The sequence below is a fragment of the Arachis hypogaea genome, chromosome 14 (assembly GCF_003086295.3).
Source record: "Arachis hypogaea cultivar Tifrunner chromosome 14, arahy.Tifrunner.gnm2.J5K5, whole genome shotgun sequence".
In the NCBI taxonomy this organism is placed as follows: Eukaryota; Viridiplantae; Streptophyta; class Magnoliopsida; order Fabales; family Fabaceae; genus Arachis; species Arachis hypogaea.
The window spans coordinates 8,963,524-8,989,911 of record NC_092049.1 but is presented as its reverse complement, the minus strand read 5'-3'; the positions used below and the strand labels follow the sequence as shown (position 1 = coordinate 8,989,911).

The window sequence follows — 26,388 nt, the reverse complement described above, 5'->3', positions numbered from 1 at the left end:
TTGTAAAGATATAGTGTTTTAGAAATTTATTACCTAATACATATGTTTAGCAAAATAAAAAAAAAAGAGTTGTGGTTATTAACCAAATTTTTCAAACACTTGTGCAAAATATTGGTAAGAATGGAGGAAAAATAATGTTTTGTCTTGGGCTTATCCCCTTAAATAATAAAAAAAAAATTGAAGTGAATGTTGATTTATATAAAAAATATAAAAAAGAGTAAGTATAAAAGAAGATGATGAATTATGTTTTATTACTCAATTTATACATATTAAAGAGAAATAACATTAATATTGAAATCATATAATATTTTATATAAAAGTAAAGAGTAAGAGAATATAAAAAGTATAAAGTAATCTAAAAAAAATAAATGACATAAGAGTGAGAAGAAAAATAAAGAAAAATCTTAAGTTATAATTCTATGTAATAATCATAAGAAAGAGTAAGTATAAAAGAAGATGAATTATATTTATACCTAATAAAAAAATAATATTAACATTGAAGACATATAGTATCTTATATAAAAATAAAGAATTAAGTGTTAAGAGAATATGAAAATTATAAAGTAACTTAAAGAAAAATAAATATTATGAGAGTAAAAAAGAAATTAACAAAGGATCTTAAGTTATAATAATAAGATACATAAAAAATAAAAATAAAAGATTTAGAAGTAATTTAATTAAAAATAAAAGAATTAAAAAATAATTTAATTCGATAAGTAGTAGGTAAATTGTGCTAATTAGTTATATATACTAATGTGTCACAATATTAGAAAAGCTAGAAGACTGAAATGCATTAAAAATGCTACTTTTAACTTTATTTTAATATATTATATTATAATAATTAGATTTATTATTTAATGATATGCAAACTTGCAAAGTATGAAATTCCAACTTGTGAATTAACAATTCACACACATAATATGTCTCTTACATTATAACACTTATACGCAACAACTTCCTAGAATATTCTTGTGTAGGGACATAAATTAACCTTGAGCTTGTTCTTTTATGCTGTATCCATTTTCTAAACCTCTTTGTCCTCTTCTTAATTAATAGTTATTTAATTATGATGTACGGATATTAGCATAGATACATGATATATAAAATATAGAGACACATTATATATAAAATATAAAATATTTTTTAAATAAATTATAATAATATTTTAATATTTTATTGATATTAAAATATAAAATAATTTTTAATTATTTTTAACTTTTTTTAATTATAAAATATTTAAAATAATTTTTATTCTAATAAATAATAATATATATTATTTTTAAATTTATTTTAAAAATTTATATTAAAAATAAAATTAGACACATTAATATATAATAATATTTAAATATGCCTAAATATATCTAAAATTTTCTTTTTATTTTTTTATTAAGATACAGTTGAAAACAATATACACGTGTGCGACGAGTATCATATAAACGTAGACTTCTTAATTATTTCCACGTTAACTAGCTTAAGCCGCACCTAATACTCTACTTTAACTGTCCAACATTAATCTTTCATCATAACAATTTAATTTCCGATGTTAATAATGCATACCCTACAATGCAACAGTGTTCTTGGAAGAGGATTTTCATTTGGGTGGTTCAGAATTTCCCAGTACATATTATGATTAAGATTTTTTTTTTCTTCATTTAATTTTTTCCCACTTTCATGAATCATGATCAAAATGGGTTCCACATTGTTTGTCACCTTTCCCATTTCACCTCGTATTTGTATGAACCTCTGTGCTTCAATTTAGAAAGCAGGAACTGAAGAACTTTTAGTGGCTGAGTTCACTCTTTTAGAACAATCATACACTTTCCTCAGAGTTCCTGATTATTCCAATGGAGAAAGAAACTGTTGACAACACTCCATTGTTGTCTCCTACTAAAGAAAAGACACCATCATCATCATCATCATCATCATCATCATCATTTCTTGTGTCAGCAACAAAATCGGTTATAAAGTATTTGATTTGCATAATCTTCATTGGTTGGGCAGGTTTTATTTTCTTGGAGCCAGAAGAATCTGTCAATGAGTTGATGTCAAAATGGATCAATTTGACCAGGGGAAACCCTCTTGGAACTGCAGGTTTGTTTATCTTCCATCTTCCATCTTCTATTTTTGTTTCTCACTATGTGGCTTGAGTTTAATGCAAAGGAAACTGTGTATTTTTCAGGTAGCATTTTTATGTTATATAGTGCTCCAATTCTCATAATTGCATTCCTTGCAATTGCATACCTTCTTGTCTCTGGAGAAGACCACATTCCTGAGTATGTCATCACTTCCTCAATTCATAATCATGTTCTAAATTTTAGGGTAAATTTGTTTCATTTAAGTTTTAGTTTTCAATTTCCAACCAATAAGATTTTTCTCTTGAAGTTATTATAATTCTAGTTATATCCAATATGCAAAAAGTGATTTTTTTTTTCAATTATAGAAGAGATTTTCTAGCAAAATAAGCTGAAACAAACACACCTTTGTTGGGGGGTGCATTAATATTATTTATTTATTTATTTTTGAGTTGGGTTTTGTTTGCAGGAAGAAGAGTACTAAGTATCCAAGCTTTAGGCTATGGACTTTCCCTGTGATTATAAAGGGGCCATTTGGAGTTGTCTCTGCTACAGAGTTAATTGGGATTGTTCTCTTCTCTGCATATGTTATCTTTGCTATCTACAATTACACTATGAGGGCCCTTGCATCTCCTTCTCATCATCACTTAGATAGGAGGTACAACACTCTTGTTTGCCAATTTTCATTCATAATTTTGATTCTGCTGATTTACTTCCATATGTGCTTCTTTGCTTGATTGAAAGGCTTCTGTTTTGGATTTGGATCCTCTTGAAAGTGAAGATAACTGTAAAGTAAGCAAGTAAGAAAATAATTACCATTAGTCCATAAGAACTTTTGAGTGGGACTGTTATGAGTCTAGACCAATACTTTAAAAAAAGTCACAGCCTTATAAGGCCTTGGCTTCTCTCACCATAGCTAACTTTTATGGTAATGGTCCCAAGGTTTTGTAGCTCATTTCATTGGTGTTCTCTTTGAGAGTCAGCCAACTGAAAAGGGCTACCTGTGGAGGGTTATGACCATTGGAGGATTCTGGTCGGTAGAAGGCTGACTGATGCGCCACTAAGTGAAATGCCGTAGAGTCAGGATGCCGGCTCTTAAAGGGGATACTATGTTATGAGTCTCGTGAGACCAATACCTGACAAGGAGTCTCAGGTTGAGGGATCAACACCTGAAAAAGAGTTCTATAGGGCCTTGGCTCTCCCACCATAACAAGTAGCTTTTGTGGCCAATGCTTTCACTTTTAGAGTGGATTCAAATCCATTCGCTTTCTTGCTTTGAAACAAATAAAGGGGGAAAAGAGTAGAATAACTAGTTGATGACTCAATCATAGCTAAGAACTTGGACTTAATGTAGAAATTTTCAATCTCCATGTTATTTAGATGTTAAATATTTGAACTAATCCGGTATAACTTCAAAGCTTCAATGGATAACCACAAATATTGTTAAGCAGATAAATATTTGCATCACATAGCATGTAAAACAGTTAAAGTCTAAACAAAATTTTTTACCCAGTAAATATGAATTAATTTATAAGTATCATCAAGTCCCACAAAACAGAATCAAGTTCTAATAAGGAAGTACTATCAAATTCTTATTAACAATCATAACTTTTTGTCTATTGCATGTCAAAATATATTTCTAGCTTTTAAATACTAACAGCTACCATAGTTATCTTTAAGCAAATTCTTAACAAACTGAATTGTATTCTTCACCTTGAATCCTTCAAAATAAATGCATGCACCGAGGGAGTGTCTTGCATAAGCAGACGACCAGCTTTGAAGCATTCTATGTGTGTGTGAGTTCATCCATTTTCATCAGTTCATCAGGAACAGGCCTTAAATCATCATGAAAGTCTTTCACAACTCTCATACTTTCAGTTATTTCACCAATCTTATCAACAAAATTTTCAACAATTTCTTCAAGATCAGTGGAAAACTTGTCCATGCTATTAGCCAACTCATTTTCGTCGCCTTGATCTTTCTCACCTGTTGTCCTTTGGAATCCATGTTATGAGCAACACAGCACACACTTACATATGACATAACACATATGATTATCATCTCCAAAAAGGCTTGTTCCATAGGCCATAGTCAAGTAAGCTGACACTACACTCATGAATTTAGTCATCAATTTTGGTCAAGACTTTTATTAGGATCCATACCACCTAAAAATTGAAAATATTAGAGTAGCAATTCCACCCAAAAAACAACCGCTAATAAACAAGTAAGCATGCATTTGGTTTTTAAGATACTACTCATTTATTCTGAAAATTTTGAATGCATACAATAAGCTAACTTCATCAAATTGTTCTTTCTTTTCAGAATATTCATGTTGGAGATTCTGGGACTTCGGTTTGGTGGAATCGGATTGATGTGCATGGCATTTCTATTTCTGCCTGTATCAAGAGGTTCTGTTCTTCTTCGGTACATAGACATCCCTTTCGAACACGCCACTAGATATCATGTCTGGCTGGGACACCTCACCATGGCCCTCTTCACAATCCATGGTCTCTTGTACTGTGTTGCTTGGGCAATGGATGGTCGCCTTGTCGAGGAAGTAAGTCCTTCTTCCATGTTTCCCTTCTCTTAAAATTTAAAACGTATATAGCTTATAATTGCTTTACACATAGAAATAAACTTGTTTAGTTGTGTAAATTTATGTATTTTAGTTACCTCTTGTTACTTCAATATGTGAACTTTTCAATTTTAATGAAAAAAAACAAGGTTTTGCTTGAATGCATTGGCACTTCTCATTTCCATGTTCTTATTTGGTCCTTCTGCAGTTAATACAATGGAAAGACATTGGTGTTGCGAACCTTCCGGGAGTTATAGCCCTCATAGCTGGTTTGTTCATGTGGGTGACCTCTCTTCCAGGAGTGAGAACATGGAACTTTGAGTTGTTCTTCTACACTCACCAATTATACATTATCTTTGTTGTCTTCTTGGCCTTGCATGTTGGTGACTTTGTTTTCACCATGGCTGCTGGAGGAATATTCCTCTTCATCCTCGACCGCTTTCTGCGATTCTGCCAATCAAGAAGGACAGTTAAAGTAGTTTCATCTAGGTGCCTTCCTTGTGGAACTGTGGAACTGGTTCTATCAAAGCCTCCAAGTAATTTCATATTACCATTCAGTATTTTTGTTCACACAATATGGTGTAACTCTGTCTCATACGCTAAACCGACACATACTTCAATCTGCGTACAAGACAGAATGAGTACAAATAACACATCTTATTATATGTCACATTTATGACAACTTTTCTTTTTTGAATTGTAGATTTGAGATACAATGCATTGAGTTTCATTTTCCTTCAAATCCGGGAACTGTCATGGCTGCAATGGCATCCATTCAGTGTTTCTTCTAGTCCTTTGGATGGAAAGAACCACCTTGCTGTTCTCATAAAGGTTCTTGGCAAATGGACAGAAAATTTGAGAGACAGGATTACTGATGCTGATGAACCAAAAGATTTATCTGTCAAGACCATAACGGCTTCGGTTGAAGGGCCATATGGGCATGAAGTACCATATCACTTGATGTAAATAGTCCTCAATCTTGTATATCCTTTTCACTTTGGTTGACTAATCCGGCTTGAAGGACTGCAACCTTAGCCAAGTTAGCATAGTTTGGTTCTTTAATTAATGAAATGATTTCTGTAATCTTTGTTTTTAGGTATGAGAATCTTATACTAGTGGCTGGTGGTATTGGACTTTCACCCTTCCTTGCTATATTGAGCGATGTTCTCCACCGCGCGAGGGAGGGGAAACCTTGTAGACCAAGAAACATTTTGGTTGTTTGGGCAGTGAAGAAATCAAATGAGCTTCCACTTCTTTCAAGCATTGACATGGAATCAATTTGTCCTTCCTTTTCGGATAAAGTAAACATCAATGTTGATATTTATGTCACTCGGGAATCAGACCCTCCATTGGTAAGTCCTTTTACAAGCTTCAACTTCCTCCTATTAGTGCTCTACATTGCTTTCTTTAAGAGTAAATTCTTGAATCTTTTCCCTAACCAAAAATAGGAAAAATTCGGCCCTCGCTTCTTCTTACTAGACATACTACTACTAATTCGTCACCTTTTTTTGTCAGGACGAAATTGAGATGTTTACTACTCTCTATTTTATTTCATTCTATACATATATATGTTAAAATTTTTGCTTAATGGCATTTGATTATTGTTATCTACAGGAAGAGGGGCATGTATATAAGCCAATAAAGTCTTCAATGTGTCCTATGCCTAGTGATTTCGGCATGTCAGTTCTTGTTGGAACAGGAGACAATTTTTGGTCTGGACTATATGTCATCTCATCTACTGTTGGATTTGTGATCTTACTGGTTTTGTTGTACATTTTCTATATTAACCCTTATGGTGTGTACAAATGGTGGTACAAAGGGTTACTATTTGTGATTTGCATGGTTGCAAGTGTTGTTATCTTTGGTGGTTTTGTGGTTGCACTCTGGCATTTTTGTGAACAGAGAAGTTCTGTGAAGGAAAAGTCCAATGACAGTGTGAAGGGTGATCATAAAATTGAACAAAATGGGTTTATGGCTCACAAGAGTTCAATTCAAGACAGTAGTGTTGCAAAATCAATTGTCACTCGTTATGGTTCCAGGCCAAACTTCAAAGGTATGTATAACTTCATGAAATTCATTTACTTTTTTTCTCTTGTGCATTTGGTTTGCGTTTTCATTTTCTATTTTTATTTTCGGTATTTTCTGTTTTCAGAATTTGGTGAAGAATACAATTGAAAGCATTACTAATATCTTTTCTTCTTTTTTTTTTTCCTTTAATAATTATTGCAGAAATTTTTGAAAGCATGTCAGAGAATTGGGGGCATGTTGATGTGGGAGTGTTAGTTTGTGGACCTCCAACACTTCAAGAAAGTGTTGCAAATGAAATCAGGGCACATAGCATGATAAGACAACGCCATTACCCAATCTTCCATTTCCATAGCCATAGCTTTGATCTCTAGTTTGAGAGGCATAGCTTTATTCACTAATTAAAAAGCATATATATAAGTATAACCAACTTGAGTTGGCTGAGTGGTCAGCTCACTCGTCCGCCCTGTGCATGTAGCAATCCATTGGCCAGCGACAAACCTTTAAATGGAGCTCAAATCTGTGACAGATTAGTCTTTGACCTATTGGAGTGAAGGATACCATGGACAAAAAAAAATGCATATATATGCTGTATATATTAATTTGTATTAGTATCAATGCTATTCTATTATGTATCCTTTAATTTGCAGGCTTAAGTAATTAAGTTATGCTACAGGTGTATAATTAATCCTTAAGAAGTGTAAAAGGAATTCTTAGTGGAATGTATTCATAATGTAAATTATATTTATATATAAAATTTTAGCTAATAATTTTGCAGTTATTTGACCATTTTACTAAGAAAAAGTGTTCCAAAGGAGCTAAACCACTAATCTATGAATTGTAAGAACTAATATTGGAAAAAGACTAATTAGCATACCAACCATATTTTACTTGTAGTTACGACCATGGCAAAGTGCCAGCTACAACTATGCATTAATTTCTTTTTAGTTTTTATACCTTTATTATAATTCATCATTTATATTGTAACGGTTGTTCAAAGTGTATCTATATGAAAAAAAAAGTTTCCTAAAACAGAAATATTTGTAGAATAATAAAATAAAAAATTAATTATTGTTAAAATTATAATTTTTATTATGTTAAATTTTATTATCTTGATTTAAGAGTAATTAAATTTTTATCTTTTTATTTTATTAATTTTCTCACCTTACTATCTTGATTCAAATGTAATTAGACTCTTGTTTCTTCACTTTATCAATTCATTACTTTAGTGGAACTTGATTCATCTATTTTATATATAATGGGAATGTATGAAGATGATTTTATCCACAATCTTTGTTTTTTAAAGATGCTTTAGATTATTTTTCAATTTTTTTTAACAATTGAAAGACTTTAACCTTTTAATATTTTTTCTCTTATATTTTTTTTATTCCATTTATAAAATTAATGATAAAAAATCACACTTTACTCTCTCAATTGTTAAAAAAATTGAGAGAATTCATTCTCTTTAATCAATAATAAAGATTAAACTTTAATAGACATGTTAGTACTTATTATTAATACATTAGGATAAATAATGTAACTAATTCTTTTCTTTTGTTTTTTGTTTTGTTTTGGTCCAATCAATTGAGACTAAAAAAAAGTTGTAAAGAGTATCTTAATTCTTAAGGGTATGGCCCTTTTAGGCATGTACCATGCAAGGGTGTTTTTTTTATTTTATTTTTGTCTTTTTTAGCATTGCTTACTGCTTTATTGCTTAGAAGAGAAGTATATTCTGCTTTTTATTTTATTTAGGTTCAACTTCCAGAAATTGCCACCTGATACTTGATGCAATGTTTATTTACACATGTGTGCATGTGTTCTCTCCAAGTTCCCAATTCTTTGGTCAAATGTCTCCTTCTCACATTTTATTTTGATTTTTTTCACATGATTGACATTATTATTATTATTACACTCATGAAGAAAAAGAAGATGTTTTGCAGTTCTCTTATTTCTACATTCATTGTCTTTGCTTTACATTTTGTAACTTCAAATTTAAATTTCCATTAAAATATGATTTTCCTTTTAAAATATCTCTAAGTTTTATTTTGTTTTAATTTTGTCATAAAAGTTTTTGATTTGCATCAAATATACCTTCAATAGCTAAATTTTTAAAAAATTTAAGATAATCTAACAATAATACATGAAAATTATGTTTGATTTGCTTGTGTTGAAGTTGTTCTTATGAAATTGTTATTGAATTTGTCTAAAATTTTTTGAAAAATTAGTCGTCAGAGGTATATTTGATACACATCGAAAACTTTTTAGACAAAATTGAAACAAAATAAAACTTAGAAGTATTTTTAAAATTTTTGTCAAACTTCAAGAACAAAAAGTATACTTTACTCTATACAATATTATGTAATTTGAAATTTAGATAATATGCTATGCATTTAGAAATGAAAGAAAAGTTTTATGTATTTATCTAATTTCAAAAGTTGTTAGTATAATTCACATTTTTTTTAATAAGAAAAGTACATCTCCAAATCAATGCCGTGGAAAGTATTAGTTAAATTAATTTTCAGAAGTAAGAGCTAATATATGAATTATGCTTGAAAAAATTTAAGATCACATTTTTACCTTTAGAATAACGTTTGGATCTTTTTACCAAAGGAAAATTTAGCTAATGATAAAATTTGTTTGGAAATTAAGATAAAGACTCACTCTTATACAAATAAAAAAAATTCGAGTCTAGATGTAAAGTTAATAATTAAGAATCGTTAAATAATTTGATAAATTTGACTAAATTATTATCTAACGACTCTTATCTATTAATTTTAGGGGTGGCAAAGCGGGCCGGCCCGCCCCGCACCGCCTAGGCCCGTATTATAAATGAGGCGGGTCAGCCCGCCCCACCAACTAAAGTGGGTTCAAAATGCTAGCCCGTCCTGCTTTATGGCGGGTTAACCTGCTTTATGGCGGGTTAACCCGCTTGACTTTTTTTTTTCGAAAAATAAAATTCATTAAAATTAATCAAAAAATAATAATTAAAAAATAGTCAAATTATAATATAAATTTTTTTACTATCTTTTTTTAACTTTTAACTTCAATAAAATTGTTCAAAATAATATTTATCAATAGAATCATCTTTATTTTAAAAAATAAGTCACATAATTTAAGCATATATACGAAATTGTAAAATAAAATAAATAAAGTTAATAACTAAAAAAAATAAAAATAAAAAATAAAAAAATGTGTTAAAAAATTATATAATTATTAATTTTGTAGTAATAATCACTTTTTTATTTCATAAAAATAAATAAATAAAAATCTTTGGTCCGGCGGGCCACCCCGCCCCGCCAAAACCCGCAAATTTGACAGATATTTTAAATTTGGCGGGTTTCAAAATCTAGCCCAACCCGCCTTTTTAGTGAGTTCGACGGGTCGGCCCAACGGGTTCAACCAATTTTACCACTCCTAATTAATTTCATATGAACTTAATTGTATCGAAAATTCTACGGTACAAATTTACATTAAATTATATAAATGAAAATAATCATAAGCAACCTCAAAAGAAATTCAGTAGTGCTAACTTACAAATATTCACAATTAATCTCCCAAAACTTAGTTCCTTTATTGGTTGGCCCACCCCAAATAAAAAGAAAAAAAAAGTGGGAAAGAAAATTCAAACCAACTACCATGTAAGTGAACCCTGTAGGAAGAAAACAGAGAGAGCGAAAAAGCATGTAATAACTTTGAGTGTCGGCAAGCCAATTTGGTTGAAAGCTAAAGCTTAATCTCATGGTTGGTTCTTTTGTAAAACACACTTAAAAAAGAAAAGAAAAAGAAATGTTAGATTCGTGTACTACACTCACATGATAGTACATGATTATCTTCAAAAATAAAACAATAATTGTTATACGGCTTTGTTCCTTTTTGGGATTAGAAACATTAGAATGGTTTTATTTATTTAACTCAATCTTCAATGATGAGCATGATATCTTTGAACATAATCTATCTCCTTGTCTTGCTTAATAGTACTGTATAGTCTTATATTATATATTATTATTTATTATTTATTTATAGTAACGGTTAGTTGGAATATATGCTTGTGTCAACGTTTGTGTACGGCAATTGAGTAAAAGTAGGCGCCAAGCAATCCATTTGTAACTGTAACTGTAAGAAACCTTAAAAACAAAATTACGATAATGTTTTTAAATTAAAACGAACAGAATAGTACAGTAATAAAGAAATGATCTCATTGTTAAACTGTCGCTGTCGATATCAGTAAGGTAGTCAGTTTCTTCCACCTAATAATTCATCTTCCTAATTAAAATATTCGAAAGCTAAATCCCACCTCACGTGACATTATTGCAAACTAATTATTGTTATTATTGCTTAATCAAATACACTTAACCAATGAGGCACCGTCACTTATTAGTACACCAAATCACCATTCACCAATGTTGCCTTCCCACCTGAAAATTACCAATTCAACTTAAAAAAACAAGATAATAATTCAACTAAAAAAGAAGAGACAATCATAAATAAATAAAAAAGGTAAAAAATCAAATACATAAATAAATATAATAATTCACTTAGCAACAACGCTAGAAAGTAGAAAGAGAAGAAGAGAAAGCGTTATTAGTTGAGTTGTTGTGTCACTCACTCTCACAGTCTCACACTAACTCTCATTACTCGTAACACTTTCTCTCTTCATTCATTCTTCACACAAAAAGTGTCGGTGGGAGTAGCATTACGCCAGCAACATGAGTATGTACGGTAGGGACCCCTGGGGAGGTCCGTTGGAGATCAACGCCACTGACTCCGCCACCGACGACGACCGCAGCCGGAACCTGCAGGACCTCGACAGGGCGGCGCTCTCGCGTCCACTCGACGAGACTCAGCAGAGCTGGCTCCTCGGCCCTGGCGAGCAGAAGAAGAAGAAGTACGTGGATCTCGGTTGCATCATCGTCAGCCGCAAGATCTTCGTTTGGACCGTCGGAACTCTCTTGTTCTCTGCGTTTCTTGCTGGCTTCGTTACTCTCATCGTCAAAACTGTGCCACGTCATCACCATAAGCATCCTCCTCCTGATAATTATACCCTTGCGCTTCATAAGGCTCTTATGTTCTTCAACGCTCAAAAATGTCAGCGTTTGTTTCATTGCTCTCTGTTTTTGCTTTCTTTGTTTTTGCATTCAAAAAATGAGTGAAATTTTGTTTTTGTTTTTTTTGCTTTGATGTATTTATGTGATAATTAGTTATTTTGTTTTTATTACTATAATTGGAGATCCTTAGTTTGGGAGTTTGATGAAGGGAGTAGTACATTATTGTGAATTATGATGATTAGTTTCGCTTTCATTTTGAAAAGGAGTGGATACATGGTTTGAGTTTGGTTCTTATCATAATAGTGGCATCTGGTGATTGTTGTTGTTGCCATAATTGGAGATCCTTGATGCTGAGAATGTGTTTTGTTGTTGTTGTTTTTTTTTTTTTTTTCATGAAGGATCAATTTCTTGTGAGGATTTGTTCTTGGAGTTTTTGTGTTCCTGATTTGGTTTCTATGCCTTTTGTTTGCAGCTGGGAAATTACCAAAGCATAATAATGTTTCATGGAGGGGTAACTCTTGTCTACAAGATGGGAAGGGCGACGGGGTTTCGGCCGCCATCAAGGATCTGGTGGGTGGCTATTATGATGCCGGAGATGCCATCAAGTTCAACTTCCCTCAGTCCTTTGCCATCACCATGTTGAGCTGGAGTGTCATCGAATACAGCGCCAAGTACGATGCTGCCGGCGAGCTCAGCCATGTCAAGGAACTTATTAAATGGGGAACGGATTACTTCCTCAAGACCTTCAATAGTACTGCCGATTCTATCACCACCCTTGCCGCACAAGTAAGCATCATGAATCATGATTAAAATAACATTTTTCTTTGAATTATTTAATTTTTGTAGTCAATTTATGTGTGTGAATCTCTTTATGTCTTTGGCAGGTTGGGGTAGGAGATACTTCCGGAGGGAGTACAACACCAAACGACCACTACTGCTGGATGCGGCCAGAGGACATTGATTATGACCGGCCTGTAACTGAATGTCACAGTTGCTCGGACCTTGCGGCAGAAATGGCTGCTGCCTTGGCTGCTGCATCCATTGTTTTTAAAGACAACAAGGCATATTCGAAAAAACTTGTTCATGGTGCCACCACCCTCTTCAGGTTTGCAAGGGAGAAGAGAGGCAGATACAGTGCTGATAGTTCAGAGGCTTCAATCTTTTACAACTCCACTAGCTACTGGGATGAGTTTGTTTGGGGAGGGGCTTGGATGTATTATGCAACCGGAAATTCTTCATATCTTAAGCTTGCTACTGCTCCTGGTCTTGCCAAGCATGCTGGTGCCTTCTGGGGAGGTCCTGACTATGGTGTGTTTAGCTGGGATAACAAGCTTGCCGGTGCTCAGGTAATTTTGTTATTGTTTTCGATTACATCACCAGTTTGCTCTTTCTTGTGGATATTGTTGACTTTCCACCATAAACCCAAAGCAAATGGGACTAATTCGATCATGCATACTTGTATATAGGTTCTTCTGAGTCGTTTGAGGTTGTTCTTGAGTCCTGGATATCCATATGAAGAAATTTTAAGAACCTTCCACAACCAGACCAGCATAGTCATGTGCTCGTACCTACCAGTTTTCACAAGCTTTAACAGAACCAAAGGTAACCTTTCTTACTTCACACCGTTTCCCTAGGCATTAGAAGTTATTGGTTTTTCCCTTTTCAATTCTCTGATGAAATGCCGGTATTTGATGCACACATGACAGGAGGCTTGATTCAATTGAACCATGGTAGACCTCAGCCTCTCCAATATGTTGTCAATTCTGCCTTCTTGGCTGCTGTATTCAGTGATTATCTGGATGCTGCTGATACTCCTGGATGGTATTGTGGACCCAACTTCTTCTCAACCGATGTTCTTCGTGACTTTGCCAGGACCCAGGTGCGTGAAACTCTCCTCCTCCAAGGCTGGCATGACTTCTATGGCATCTAACTCCTTTTTAGCATAATTAAAATCATTAAGGTGTCATGGTTAATTTTTTCCTTCTCTCTGATGGTGTTTTTGCAGATTAATTACATTCTTGGGAACAATCCTCGGAAAATGAGCTACATTGTTGGTTTTGGTAACCACTATCCAAAACATGTCCACCATAGAGGTGCATCTATACCAAAGAATAAGGTTAAGTACAACTGTAAAGGTGGTTGGAAATGGAGAGACACGACGAAGCCAAACCCAAATACACTTGTTGGTGCCATGGTTGCTGGACCTGACAAGCATGATGGGTTCCATGATGTTCGTACAAACTACAACTACACGGAGCCAACGCTTGCCGGAAATGCTGGTTTAGTAGCTGCTCTTGTGGCATTGTCAGGCGACAAAAGCACAAGCATAGACAAAAACACCATTTTCTCTGCTGTTCCTCCAATGTTCCCTACACCACCACCACCTCCAGCACCATGGAAACCATAAGGCGTCATGCCATTCGTCATCTCTATTCCAGTGTGTACCTGAAACGACGAGTGTATTGATAACCTTTTCTTATTTTGCATCAAACTGGAAGATCATGGTAATTTTGAAGACATGGGCATGGAGAAAACTCTGCAGTAATGGAACATGGCCTAGTGAATCTGGTTGTGCCTTGTACCTATGGACAAAACTCAAGAATAGCCTTGATAAAAGTGGTACTTTTTGAGTGTTTTTTTTGTGATATACATAGTGTATATGTATCAAAATCAAATCTTGTATTTTTTTAAACAGGAAAACTGAACAACTTGTAATTGTTTTAAAGTTTTCATCTAATGTCTCATTGTTACCTACTTAACACCCTCTTTAACTTGTCTAAATGTTTTGTAGCATTGTTCATTCATATAGATGACTCTACCTATTTTGTAAAGTTCAATTGGTGGTGTTCTAACTTGAGCATTATTCTGAGAGAGAGGATACTTATGGGTTTATTTTTTATTTTTTATTTTTTATTTTTTATTTTTTATTTTTAAGGGAAGCATGCACACAAAAAGAATAAAATAAATAATTAAATAAAAGAAGATGACAAGGACACGCCACTAACAATGTTCTTTAGATTTTCTCTTGTGAAAATGTGAATGGGAAAGGTCTTTTATGTTTTTAATTAAACCATTTCTGCACGCCACTTATGAACAGAACTTAGAATCTGGTTCTACGTTTGAACCCAACTTGACATAGCTGTACATGTACCTTATTCCTTATTGATTTGGAAAACATTCCTTTCTTGTTAGTATTATATGATACAGAATCATGTTTCAGCGTTCACTACATTGAGACAATAAAAACATAAAAATAAGTTAGCAGAATATGGTTTCCTTATATCATCATTCAGAGACAAATGTATATATATTGAACAGAAGAATTGTTGTCTACTATTCATTCTATCAAACTACATTGCTAAAACAACATGGCAGAAGAAGAACTAAATGAGTCTCTGGAATATACACCAACATGGATTGTAGCTGTTGTTTGCACCATCATTGTTTTTATCTCTCTTGTTGTCGAGCGCGGCCTCCACAAGCTCGGAAAGGTAAAGTAGCACATATGTCTTTAGATTTCTAGAACCTTATCCAATGCATCTATTAAGGTGTGTTTGTGAGTTTAAGGGGAAGGATCTGAAGAGTAAAAAGGACTTCATGTTATCCTTTAAGCCAATATTTCGCCTCTTACCCTTGAAAATCAAAACTCACAAATAACACCTTAAAGTTTGAGAACCAAAATCAATTGTTATCCTTTTTGTAATGCTAGAGAAGATTATAATCACATTATTATGCATGCATTGGTGCAATACTGTGATCTGAGTTTTCATACACAGGAATGATGCCTAATTGAACAAAGTTGATAATTGTGATTGCTAGTTACTCTCCTATTTTTCTACATATTATTTTCAACTAGACATGGCCTTAGCTCTGATAAGATAGTACCATTGAAACTTAAAGGTAAATTCTATTGTATAACCATAAGACTAATAATGTTGAATAGGATGAAAGGCATGTATATAGACCCGGCAGCGTAGTCGATTTTCCGATATTTAGTTCTGATTATGCTACTTAGTTATCCTAATATGACTTGTTTTCCTCATGATGTTGCAGTACTTCAAGAAAAAGAACCAAACTCCATTATTTGATGCCTTGCAAAAATTGCAAGAAGGTAGCTTCCTTTTTCTTCCCCCTCTAATTATGTTTAGACACCCTTAACTGCAGTAAACAATGTTTATTAACTCTTGTTCTTATTGAAACTTACATGATATGTTTTTCTTTATGATTCTATTGCCTAATCAGCTTGTACCTCATTTCTGCCAGAATTGATGCTTTTAGGGTTCATTTCCCTTCTACTAACTGTCTTTCAAACTGCAATAAGCCACATTTGCATCTCACCTGAGCTTACAACCACAATGCTTCCGTGCAAGAGGCCACATGAATCGTCTGAAGGTTCGGCACACGATCAGATCTACTATGATGGTATAATCAACAAAAGAAGGCTTTTTTCTGTTGAAGATAGTTCTCAGCATTGTAGGAGTAAGGTGACAAGTCAATGATTTTATTGTCATCTGTTAAGGCTGATACTTCATTACTAAGAAAGTATATAGGAATATTTGAGAAACTAGAACAATTAACTCTGTTCAGTTCCAAATACTTAAAATATCATATATCATAAGAAAATACTAAATATTGAACTGTAATGCATTTTTTTTCCTTTGTTATGCAGGGGAAGGTTCCACTGTTATCACAAGAATCATTGCATCATTTGCACATTTTCATCTTTGTATTGGCTTTAGTACATGCAATATTCTGTGTCACCACATTGTTTCTTGGAATCACAAGGGTAATAAACCTGCAATGCTATACTCATTATTAAAAGTTGATATATTCATGATTAACAATAATCATGTTTACTTCTTACCTTTATGTAGATGCGTCAGTGGAAGAGATGGGAGGAAGAAATTAAGAGCAAAATAACAAGAACAGGAGGTAATTTAATCTGAAATACCAGATGATTTACATATAGAAAAGTGAATTGACTTGGATTTTTTAGATTCCAACATTCTTGCTATTGTTGCATTCATGATCATCAGATTCTAGTAGTATCCAAGCTCTCCATCACCATGAGTTCTTCAAGAAACACGCCGACGGATATTGGAGAAGAGCAGCTGTTGTTGGTTGGCTGGTAAGTTTTTTAGAATTCTATGAGTGATTTTTTAACAATTTATTTAGTCTTTATGTTAATGCTACTGAGAATTTCAAACTACATAAGATGGCTTCTTTCCTGATGTATTCACCTTTGATTTTATGTTGTTGGCAGATATCATTCTTCAAGCAATTTTATGGTTCTGTTACTGAATCTGACTACATTGCGCTGCGTTATGGATTTATCAAGGTCAAGATCCAGTCTTGTTATATATGGTTAATGCTTAACTTCTCTAAAAGAATAATCATTCCATCATGTGAACATGTAAAATAATCTTCACTGTAACTGTTTTCCAGGAACATTGCCCGCGCAAACCTCAGTTTGATTTCCACAATTACATGGTGCGGACACTTGAAGTTGATTTCAGAAGAATTGTAGGCATAAGGTGAGAGAATTCAAACATATCTGTTTTTTATTTTTATTTTAATGCTAGATAACTTGAGTTTTAAGGCAACTGTTCTTCATTGGTTTTTCTACCATAGCTGGTACCTGTGGCTCTTTGTTGTGCTGTTTTTGCTGCTAAATATTGCAGGTACTACCTCAATCCTGTTCAGCAATATTAAATTCTGCAATGGCCCTTTTAATCCTACTTATGATTTCACTATGCAGGGTGGCACACTTATTTCTGGCTTGCCTTTTTACCAGTGATAGTAAGTGATCAAGTTCTTCACAAATGGATTTTTTGTTAACATTACTGAAGAAGAGTTAGATATCAGTAAGGCTTATACTCATTTTGCTTGGTGAAACAGATTTTGCTTCTTGTGGGGGCAAAGTTAGAGCACATCATAGCGCGCTTGGCGCAGGAGCCGGCGCAGGAGTCGGCACGTGTGAAGCCGTCAGATGAATACTTCTGGTTTAGCCGCCCAACACTTATCCTTGACTTGCTTCATTTCACTTTATTTCAGAACTCTTTTGAGATTGCATTTTTCTTCTGGATCTGGGTGAGTTATCTCACACAAAATCTTGTCATTTGTTTTTACTTTCCCCATAACACAAGATGTCCTTAGCTTCCTTCAAATCAAAGCAACACAATTTCAACTTCATCTTTTATTGTATGAAAATATCAAGTTGAAGTGAGTACTAAGTCAGTCACCTATTTTTTTTTGTTTTCTATCCCTTCTGCAGTGCACATATGGATTTGATTCATGCATTATGGAGAAAATATCCTACATCATCCCAAGACTTATAATGGGGTAATATACTAACACACTTTGAAAAAATTCAAGAGCTAGAATTGGCCCAAATTTTATTTGCTAGAATGTTGTGGCATTCTGTGATTGTTTGTTGGTAATGTCATGCAGTGTGATTGTTCAAGTGCTTTGCAGTTACAGCACCTTGCCTCTATATACTCTTGTTACTCAGGTTGATTAATCTGCCTCTTCTCATTACATTCAAAGAACAAATCTAGGCTATGATTGAAATTCTAACATAGTGTATAACTTTGGCTGAATATCAGATGGGTAGTGGTTTCAAGAAGGGTATGCTCGATCCGCGGGTGGAGGAAGCCCTCTTGAATTGGGCAGAGGAAAGACATGAGAACTCCGGCACGAGTAGGTGGCGGAGCATATCATCCCATAGAATGACCAAAGAACAAACACAAAATGATGAACATGAAATAGCCATGGAGATGGAAGATGCAACAACATCTTCAATTGAGCTTCCTAGCAGCATTGTCCAAATTCCTTTGGACAGGCCTATTAGTTGTTCTTTAAGACATGCTCAATAACATGAATTCATCATCATCATCATCATCATCATTGTACATCAAAGTGAGTGTTGATACAAGGATCTAAATTTGTAGACAATAACCATTTGTTCTGAGACAAATGAAAATAAATAAATAGGAAAAGGAAAGTAATAGATTGGAGTGTCATAGTTGATTGTTGTTTGAGTTTCTGAGGCTATGTCTTGTTTGTCAAACATTCCAACTTGGAATGTAGAAAGCTTTGTTGCAGTTATCCGTTTGTGTGAGTTTCAAATGAATTATTTTAGGAATTCATGTGATATACAAATGAAATTTTCTTGGTAAAAAGTTATAGTTAGGAATTATTTGAAAACCTCTCTTCTTTTCTTAATCTTTTTTATAATTTGAAAATTTATTCATTTCATTTTATAGGTATTCTTTCTTTTTGTTTAAAAATGTTATCGGTTAAATTTTATTCTTAAAATAACTCTTTATTTATTTCTTTTTTTTTTACCAAAGATAGGAAGAGTCAAACTCACGACCTCTCAAGTGATTATGGGGATAGACATATTAGTTGTGTAATCCTAGACCCTTAGTAACATTAGAACCGTTTCTTTTCTTAAAAAAAATTCATTCTTTTTTCAAAAACTACAAAATACAAAAATGACCATCAGTCCATCATACCATATCATTAATAGTTATTTAAGTAAATTTGATGACAAATTAATATGAATAAACAAACCTTGATGAGCCAAACAATGAAGAGACTTCTGTTGATTTAATTAGTGGAGAAGTCCTTAGATCTTTTTTTTTTCCTTCTTTGATTTTAGGAATTATAGTTACTTCATCTTTTAAAGCCACCTCAAAAAGGTTTCCATTAAAGCTACTTTAGCACAAAATACGTAAATGCAACCACACAGTAGATGTAACCCAAAAAAGTGGGAAGGTAGGGCATCCAATTCATGCGTTACACGCCAATCAATTGCAGTAGTTGGGTTTTAAATTTATTAACTACTCATTAATTGGACAATCATGTGATTTTAGATGTTTTCCCTTTAATTGAACTTCTATTGTTAGAGCAATGAAAACTATTGAGTAACTATTTAGATGTTTTCCCTTTAAATTTGTTTTGAAAAATCACTTGTTATCTAAATTGGTCTTTTAGATTTTTTTTTTTTTTAAGTTAATCACATACGTAAGTCCTTTCATCACTTGCTTTGTTGACGGTATCAAAGTTTGCTAATGTAACACGTTAAAGTGATATCACAGTACACACCTAAAAGCCTTGATTGATTATTGACATGATAAATTTTTAAGTTCTTTCATCACTTGCTTTGTTGACGGCGTCAAAGTTTGCTAATGTAACACGTTAAAAGTGATATCACAATACATACTTAAAAGTCTTAATTGATTATTGACATGATAAATTTTTGAAATTAAATCAAATAAAAACCTAACTGAGAAGAAAACTTGAAGCATTAGAATATCTGAATTTAAGATTGATTTGATCTAATTTCATAAACTTATCATGTTGACTACTAATCAAGACTACTAAATGTGTGTTGTAATATTATTTAACATTCTACATTAGCAAATATTGACGCCGTTAGCAATAAAAATAACAGAATGACTAATATAACAAATTTAAAATCTTTAAAAGACGAATTTGATTAAAAACAAATTTCGAACACCAATTTAAATAACGAATAATCTTTCTGGGACTAATTTTGACTTCATACTCTCCTAGGACACAAGCATACACGTCATAATTGCTCAAGAGTTCAAACTCATCAACTAACAAAAATTCACATGTAACCATAAAAGCAATGAAATGTGCAAGTGTGACAACTGTGGTTGATTTCTTTACCAATGGTCAAGTTATGCATTTTATCTCCTTATGTGTGCATCAAATCTATGGCCTTCTAAGTTCTAACTAACTGGTAATTTTTATAGCCTTACATAATAGAGCCAAGGGCCATAGAAAAGAGGGAAAAAAAGAGGGGGGGGGGGGGGGGGGGGAGAGACATGATACTATAAAATATGCATTCCTAAACCAAACTTTAGATACATAAATATACACGCTGAGCATCATGATTTAAAAAAAATACATGACATGCTTATGAATGGGAAGCTTTCTGCATCTCAAAATCAGCAATGCCAGAAACAGAGGCAGATTCCTCATTGGCCTCAGCCATCTTGAGTTTATTCAAAGTCCTTTTTGCATAAACAGTAAATGCAACCGTGGTAACAATTGCAACGATGAATGAAATAATGTTATACACTATTTCCACAGTGGTCAAGTGATGCCTCCCATACTGTGCATCTGCTAAGGTCCTTATTAATCTACCACTGCTCAAAATTGGGCCCACATTAGTGATAAGAAAAAGAAACAAAGATGTAAATATATTAAAGCATTAATAAAGACTAATACATGAAAAAACTCATTAGTCATATCATTATCAGGATTCAGGATCAATAATTTATTTGTCTTACTAAAGCAACAAGCATTTTTAGAATGGTGAAAAGAACAAGTGCTCTTCTGCCATATGTTTAATCTCCCTTTTAATGTTTTATTAAAAATAATGTACCTTTATGTCCACTGACTTTTCATTTAGACTAAATATCTTCTTTGGCTTCTGACCAAAAAAGGGGATACATTAGTCTACGTATCCTCTATTTTTAATGATGAGGACAAAATGAGAATTCTCAAATTCAGAGTATGTTCCGAGTGAGCTAAAAAATGGGGTGAATTCTTTTTTCTTTTTTTGTGATAAGTTCCATCTGTAAATCCAAAGTCATCCATGAAAATTTCCACCCCCCCCCCCCCTCTTCCCCAACCCCAAAAATTGAACATACAATGCGGAACTAATTTGCCTCCGGAAAATTGTGTCAAGAACCCAAAGGAGCATTTTGTCTTCATTTTATGATTAAAAGAAATTTTAAGTAGAAATGAAGGAAACACATATGAACTATGAAAGGGTATTATGGCACTGTTTGACCAATATAGTTAACCCAACCTAATGGGATAACTTTGTTGTTGTTGTTTATATTCCTAGTATTAAGTCACTGAAGAGCAGGTAGAATGTAGAAAAGAACGAACCTGTAGATGTAGATGAAAGCTTCTGGCACCATTCCTGCTATTGATCCACATAGGTAGGGCCAAAACCTCATATTTGTCACTACTATAGCATAATTGAATATAGTATAGGGAAATGGAGAAACTCTAAATAAAGCAACCACTTGAAATTGATGGAACCAATTTCCTTCACCAGCAAGCCTAATCATTTCGGCATTCGTGGGCCACTTCTTTAACCATTGCTGCACAACATAGTAAGATGATAAGTAAAGTTGGTATTTTTTTTTTAATAATAAAAAAAAAGCAACACTAACTTTTGAGAGGACTTGTGATTAAATGTGAAACAAAATGACTTTACATGAATGCGTTCACGGAAGAGTAGCCCAATTAGGTAAGGGAGGATCATTCCAATGGTTGTTCCAACCATTATTATAACGAAGCCAATGCCATAACCGAAAATCATGCCGGCCAACCACATGGAAGGGCCAGAAGGAATTAAGAACACTGGGAATAAAGCTAAAGAAGCAACAAGTACAAGGGCAAGAACTGGGCGGCCAAATGCAGTAGCTTCCCATTCCATCACTGGGTAAAGAACCTGCAGCAAAAGTATGAAAGTTTCCAAATATGAATAAATAAAAATATTCCAATAATACACATGGAATGTTTGCTACATGAGAATTAAATATTAGAATCTAAGCCGGTTCATAGGCAATAGCAATATATTAATAACAACTTAGTTTCCCAAGATCTTCAAGTTTATTATTAGTTTACTATAAACACTTAAAATGTCACAAAACTTGGCAGAGTGGGGGGAAAATGAATATAATACTTGGAAAGTGCTAAGCAAAATTTACTTCTGACTTGCAAGAAAAGACTAAAGAATCCCTTGCATCCCTCTTTTGAATTTAATACGTCAAAGAACAAATTAACTACCAAGTCCTACTGATGGAGTGATCATTCTGAAAATCAGGGTATTTCAGCGATCACATATGAATTCAGTTCCCTAAAATTTCTCCATGAGATTGGATAACAGCATAATATTCTGCACACCAATCCCACATAATTTACAGAAAGTAAAAGAGAACACAGAACTAATAGTTCCTTAAACTATTCAGCATCAACCAAATACATAAAATTCCGATGCCAAGGGAAAATCTAAACTTCTAAATTGTTTGTAATATAAAATATTCAGTTTAAAGATAATAGAAGCCCGATAATGACATAGGAATGTCATAATCTTAACATATCAAATAAATCCATGACAACCAAACAACATTGTAATACTATATAAGCTACATAAACAATACAGCTCTAGTCTAAATGCTGAACTACTAGAATAATTTTAGTGCAATGTAAGAGGAAATACCTTTTCAAAAATAAAAGGAACACCCCATTTCAGTAAAACAAGAGAAAGTACAACAATGATAATGCACCATAGAAAGACTTTCATCCACCACCAGAAAGCATTAATTCCTGGTTCTGCTTGAGGCCGTGAGATTTCAACTTCACCGGCCCTAGGCTCATCAGATATGGCTAGTCTAACGTATTCACTATTGCCTCTTGCACGATGCCCTGAGGTTGCATGTTTCTCCAATTCCTCTGATGGTTCTTGGGTCATCATTGAGATGTCAGAAGGCTATGAAACAAAACAACTGCAGAACACAAGCATCAAGCTGAGACAGTTATTCAAAATTCAAATTGTATATATGATCCTACATACATACCAAATTGACCAAGAGTAAATAATAATTCATCTTCAAGGCTTAGAGACCACGAATTAACTAGTCAGATAATTACAGGCAACTAAGAGACACATTAAATGGTAAAAAATAGATGACAGATAATCTTTTTTTTCTTTAAATGTAAGTTGAAAAGCAGTTCTAAACTTTGAACTCAACCCTTAGCACAAGAAAACTCACAAACTAATTCACTGGGTTTCTACTTTCTACTCCTGCAAATAGCCCTTAGAAGTTTTTTCAACCCTTTTCTATGAACTGATCATGGTTCTCACAAGTAACAAAAAATCAACACATACAAGTAATATAGAGTTCAAATACCTCAATTAAAACCTAGGTACCCCTTAAAAAAATTTGGAAAAAAACCCTAAGTGCCCCATTTCACCCGCTCCCCCCTTTCAGCTGAAAAAAAAAAAAACAATCTTTATCCTAACTTTCAACAATTCTAGAATCATTCATCAGAAAAAAAGGGGCACATTTACCTCTCTACACTCTCTTTTTCCTAATCAACCATCACTTGAAAACCATGATCACTCGCTGCTTCATATTCCAAAAACCGCAAAGTTACAAGCCTTTACACAAAACTTCCAAAACTAGAGAAAGAGAGAGAGAGAGAGGAAAAAGGGGTTTTGTTTTCTAGACCCAATAAGTTAAAGCCAATCCCTTATGATCACACGAATTAACCTCTTTTTCTATTTTAAACGGATTAAAATTTTGAAAAATCAAAATCACTTGACGAAACAAACGAAGTTCATCACTTTATTAAAACTTACCAAAAACAGAAAAAGAAGCACACCACGTGTTTGTAAGAAGTTCCGGAGCTAACCTCCTCAGAGAGAGGTTGGTCGGAGCAAGTCGCCGACCACCGTGGACGGAGGACGAGGTAGCTGAGCAGAGAGAGGAAAAGGAAGGAAAGTTTCAACGTTCAAAACGCAACAAAATAGAGAATCATGAAAAAGCCTTGTTGCCTTGATGAGCTCACGGATGCTTCGTTTTCAAACTTAACGAGGTTTTCAACCTTCAAACAAAAATCCATGCGTGTTTTTTTTTTTTAAATTGAATTTTCTAACCTACCATTCCATTTTGTTTGGGACAAAAGAGAAAAGAAGAATAATTTTACTTTATTCTCTCTTTTTTTTAATATGAAAGTTTTTTACTCTATGCTTATAGTGTAAGGAATATGAAATGTGAAATTCTAAGTTCTAACTACTGAATCAGGCAACTATTTTCTTAGTTAAAAATTTAGCAGGAATTTCAAATAATTAACTTCTTATTAAATATCTTTCTATCATAGAAATAAAATAAGATTTATGAAAATTTTCTGTAATACCATTGAATTTAAATATTTTTAATGGTTTTCATGGGGAAAAAGATACGATTAATTTTTTAAGAAAAGAAATAATTTATTTATTTTATTCAACTCTTTTCTCAAATTTTGTTCATGTGTTATGAAAGTATATTTATGTTTGACTAAAAATATTAAAGAAAATAATTTTTTGATATTTTTAATACATTAAATATAAGAAAATGTTAAAAATATTATTATACTCTTCATATTTAGCTATTTTTATTTTTTCAGCTATTTTTTTTTAGAGAAAAAATCTTAAATAATTTGACAATTATTTTAAAAGACAACGAAATTTTTGACAAAAAAAATATTTAACTCAATTTTTGAACTTTATTCTTATGGACCAATTAACTCTTGTGTTAAAAAAAAGTTAATATTATTTTTTTTGTACATAAATTAATCAGTCTGAAAAAAAAGATTAAAGACCAAATTAAAATTTTTTTTGTCAAAAATTTTATAGTTCTCTCGAGATAATTTTCAGGAGTTCAGATATCATATCATACTATGATTAATATCATGTTATAGACTTATAGTATATCGAATCTCACGCGTGACAGTCACGTGCTTGACTTGTGTGGTGATTCTTGAATAAGATAGTGTACAGTGTAGCAGAACAGAAAGCAGGAACAAGTGTGATGGCTTATTCTTATTCTTCTAGATGGTCTCTTCCTTCATATCTAGAAACTAGAAACATTTATATAATAATTATATAATATACTTGGTCTATTCTTTTATTTATCTAGAATATTAGATTGAAGGATTGACTTTCCAGATTACCTGCAAAACTGGTTATTTGTCCATATTAATATTAATAATTTAATATACTTGGATAATTAAATTTACGTTAGATTAAGAGCAGTATATTCTCTAAACATTTTTTAGTTTTTAAATGATATCTAATCTAATCTAATCCAATCTAATTTACTATCTAATATCTTCTTAATATAAAAAGAATTATCTTAATTATCTTAAATTAATTATTTTTAGTTTATTAATCTATTTAAATAAATATATAAAATTTAAAATTTTTATAATAATTTATTAACTAATAATAAATTTTCAAATAAAATTTTGATTTATAATAAATTAATTTTTGATTTATCAAATTAAAACATACTATAAAAAAAAAAAGAAAAAGAGTCTTTTTTGAAATTGGTGGAAACTGTGCAAATGGAGAACTGAGAAATGAAGCACCTACCTATGGAACTCCACGTGGACACCACATACGACCCCCTCATGTCCACACCACACCGTTTCTCAAAGTAGTGTTTGGTTGATGTCCATGTCTATGAGACATGGACACGGTGACACATGTTTGTTGTTTGGTTTGGTGAGACACAGAATTTTGATGGACATGGGAGGACACGGATGGACACGGAGACACTAAATTTGTGTACCTCCAATTTGATGAGACACTGAGACACAACTTGTGAGACACTAATTTTTTACTCTTTTACTTTTATTCAATTTTTTAATTTTCAAAATTTGTCCTCTTATCTCTTCAAATATTTCTTTTTTTTACTTCCTCTTTTAGATTTTACAACCAAATTTGTTCTCCCATTTTTTTCAAAAAAAAATTATACATTTAATTTTTTATTTATTTAAATTTTAATTAATCTTTGATAAATTTTAGGCTTTGGTTTTCTATTTTTTTTCAAAAAAACTGTATATTTAATAT

The 26,388-nt window shown here is 32.7% G+C and overlaps 4 protein-coding genes across 6 annotated transcripts; 3 read left to right on the top strand and 1 right to left on the bottom strand.

Moving 5' to 3' along the window:
* The first annotated feature begins 1,388 nt into the window (after positions 1-1,388).
* LOC112741396 (ferric reduction oxidase 7, chloroplastic) lies at positions 1,389-7,476 on the top strand. Its single transcript, XM_025790368.3, has 9 exons — positions 1,389-2,091; positions 2,180-2,273; positions 2,542-2,730; positions 4,395-4,629; positions 4,856-5,183; positions 5,351-5,609; positions 5,744-5,999; positions 6,262-6,700; positions 6,877-7,476. Exons 1-9 carry the CDS (start codon positions 1,845-1,847, stop codon positions 7,044-7,046), a joined length of 2,217 nt encoding a protein of 738 aa, XP_025646153.1. The 5' UTR covers positions 1,389-1,844; the 3' UTR covers positions 7,047-7,476.
* Positions 7,477-10,614: 3,138 nt separating this feature from the next.
* On the top strand, positions 10,615-14,476 carry LOC112741394 (endoglucanase 25). Its single transcript, XM_025790366.3, has 6 exons — positions 10,615-11,757; positions 12,190-12,503; positions 12,602-13,063; positions 13,184-13,319; positions 13,424-13,596; positions 13,723-14,476. Exons 1-6 carry the CDS (start codon positions 11,379-11,381, stop codon positions 14,122-14,124), a joined length of 1,866 nt encoding a protein of 621 aa, XP_025646151.1. The 5' UTR covers positions 10,615-11,378; the 3' UTR covers positions 14,125-14,476.
* A 439-nt stretch (positions 14,477-14,915) lies between these two features.
* Positions 14,916-18,898, top strand: LOC112741395 (MLO-like protein 13). Its single transcript, XM_025790367.3, has 14 exons — positions 14,916-15,208; positions 15,771-15,828; positions 15,981-16,201; positions 16,387-16,503; positions 16,592-16,649; positions 16,754-16,845; positions 16,981-17,055; positions 17,163-17,251; positions 17,349-17,398; positions 17,476-17,516; positions 17,616-17,807; positions 17,992-18,059; positions 18,168-18,228; positions 18,323-18,898. Exons 1-14 carry the CDS (start codon positions 15,086-15,088, stop codon positions 18,590-18,592), a joined length of 1,515 nt encoding a protein of 504 aa, XP_025646152.1. The 5' UTR covers positions 14,916-15,085; the 3' UTR covers positions 18,593-18,898.
* A 1,492-nt stretch (positions 18,899-20,390) lies between these two features.
* On the bottom strand, positions 20,391-24,629 carry LOC112741393 (uncharacterized). 3 transcript variants are annotated; one of them, XM_025790362.3, is made up of 5 exons: positions 24,189-24,629; positions 22,993-23,278; positions 21,985-22,221; positions 21,651-21,868; positions 20,391-20,899 (listed from the first exon to the last, which is right to left on the bottom strand). In XM_025790362.3, exons 2-5 carry the CDS (start codon positions 23,245-23,247, stop codon positions 20,668-20,670), a joined length of 942 nt encoding a protein of 313 aa, XP_025646147.1. In that variant the 5' UTR covers positions 23,248-23,278; positions 24,189-24,629; the 3' UTR covers positions 20,391-20,667. The 3 variants fall into 3 exon arrangements, with proteins under 3 accessions (XP_025646147.1, XP_025646146.1, XP_025646149.1); XM_025790361.3 differs by having other exon boundaries at positions 24,136-24,501; XM_025790364.3 differs by having other exon boundaries at positions 23,845-24,384.
* Positions 24,630-26,388: the final 1,759 nt, after the last annotated feature.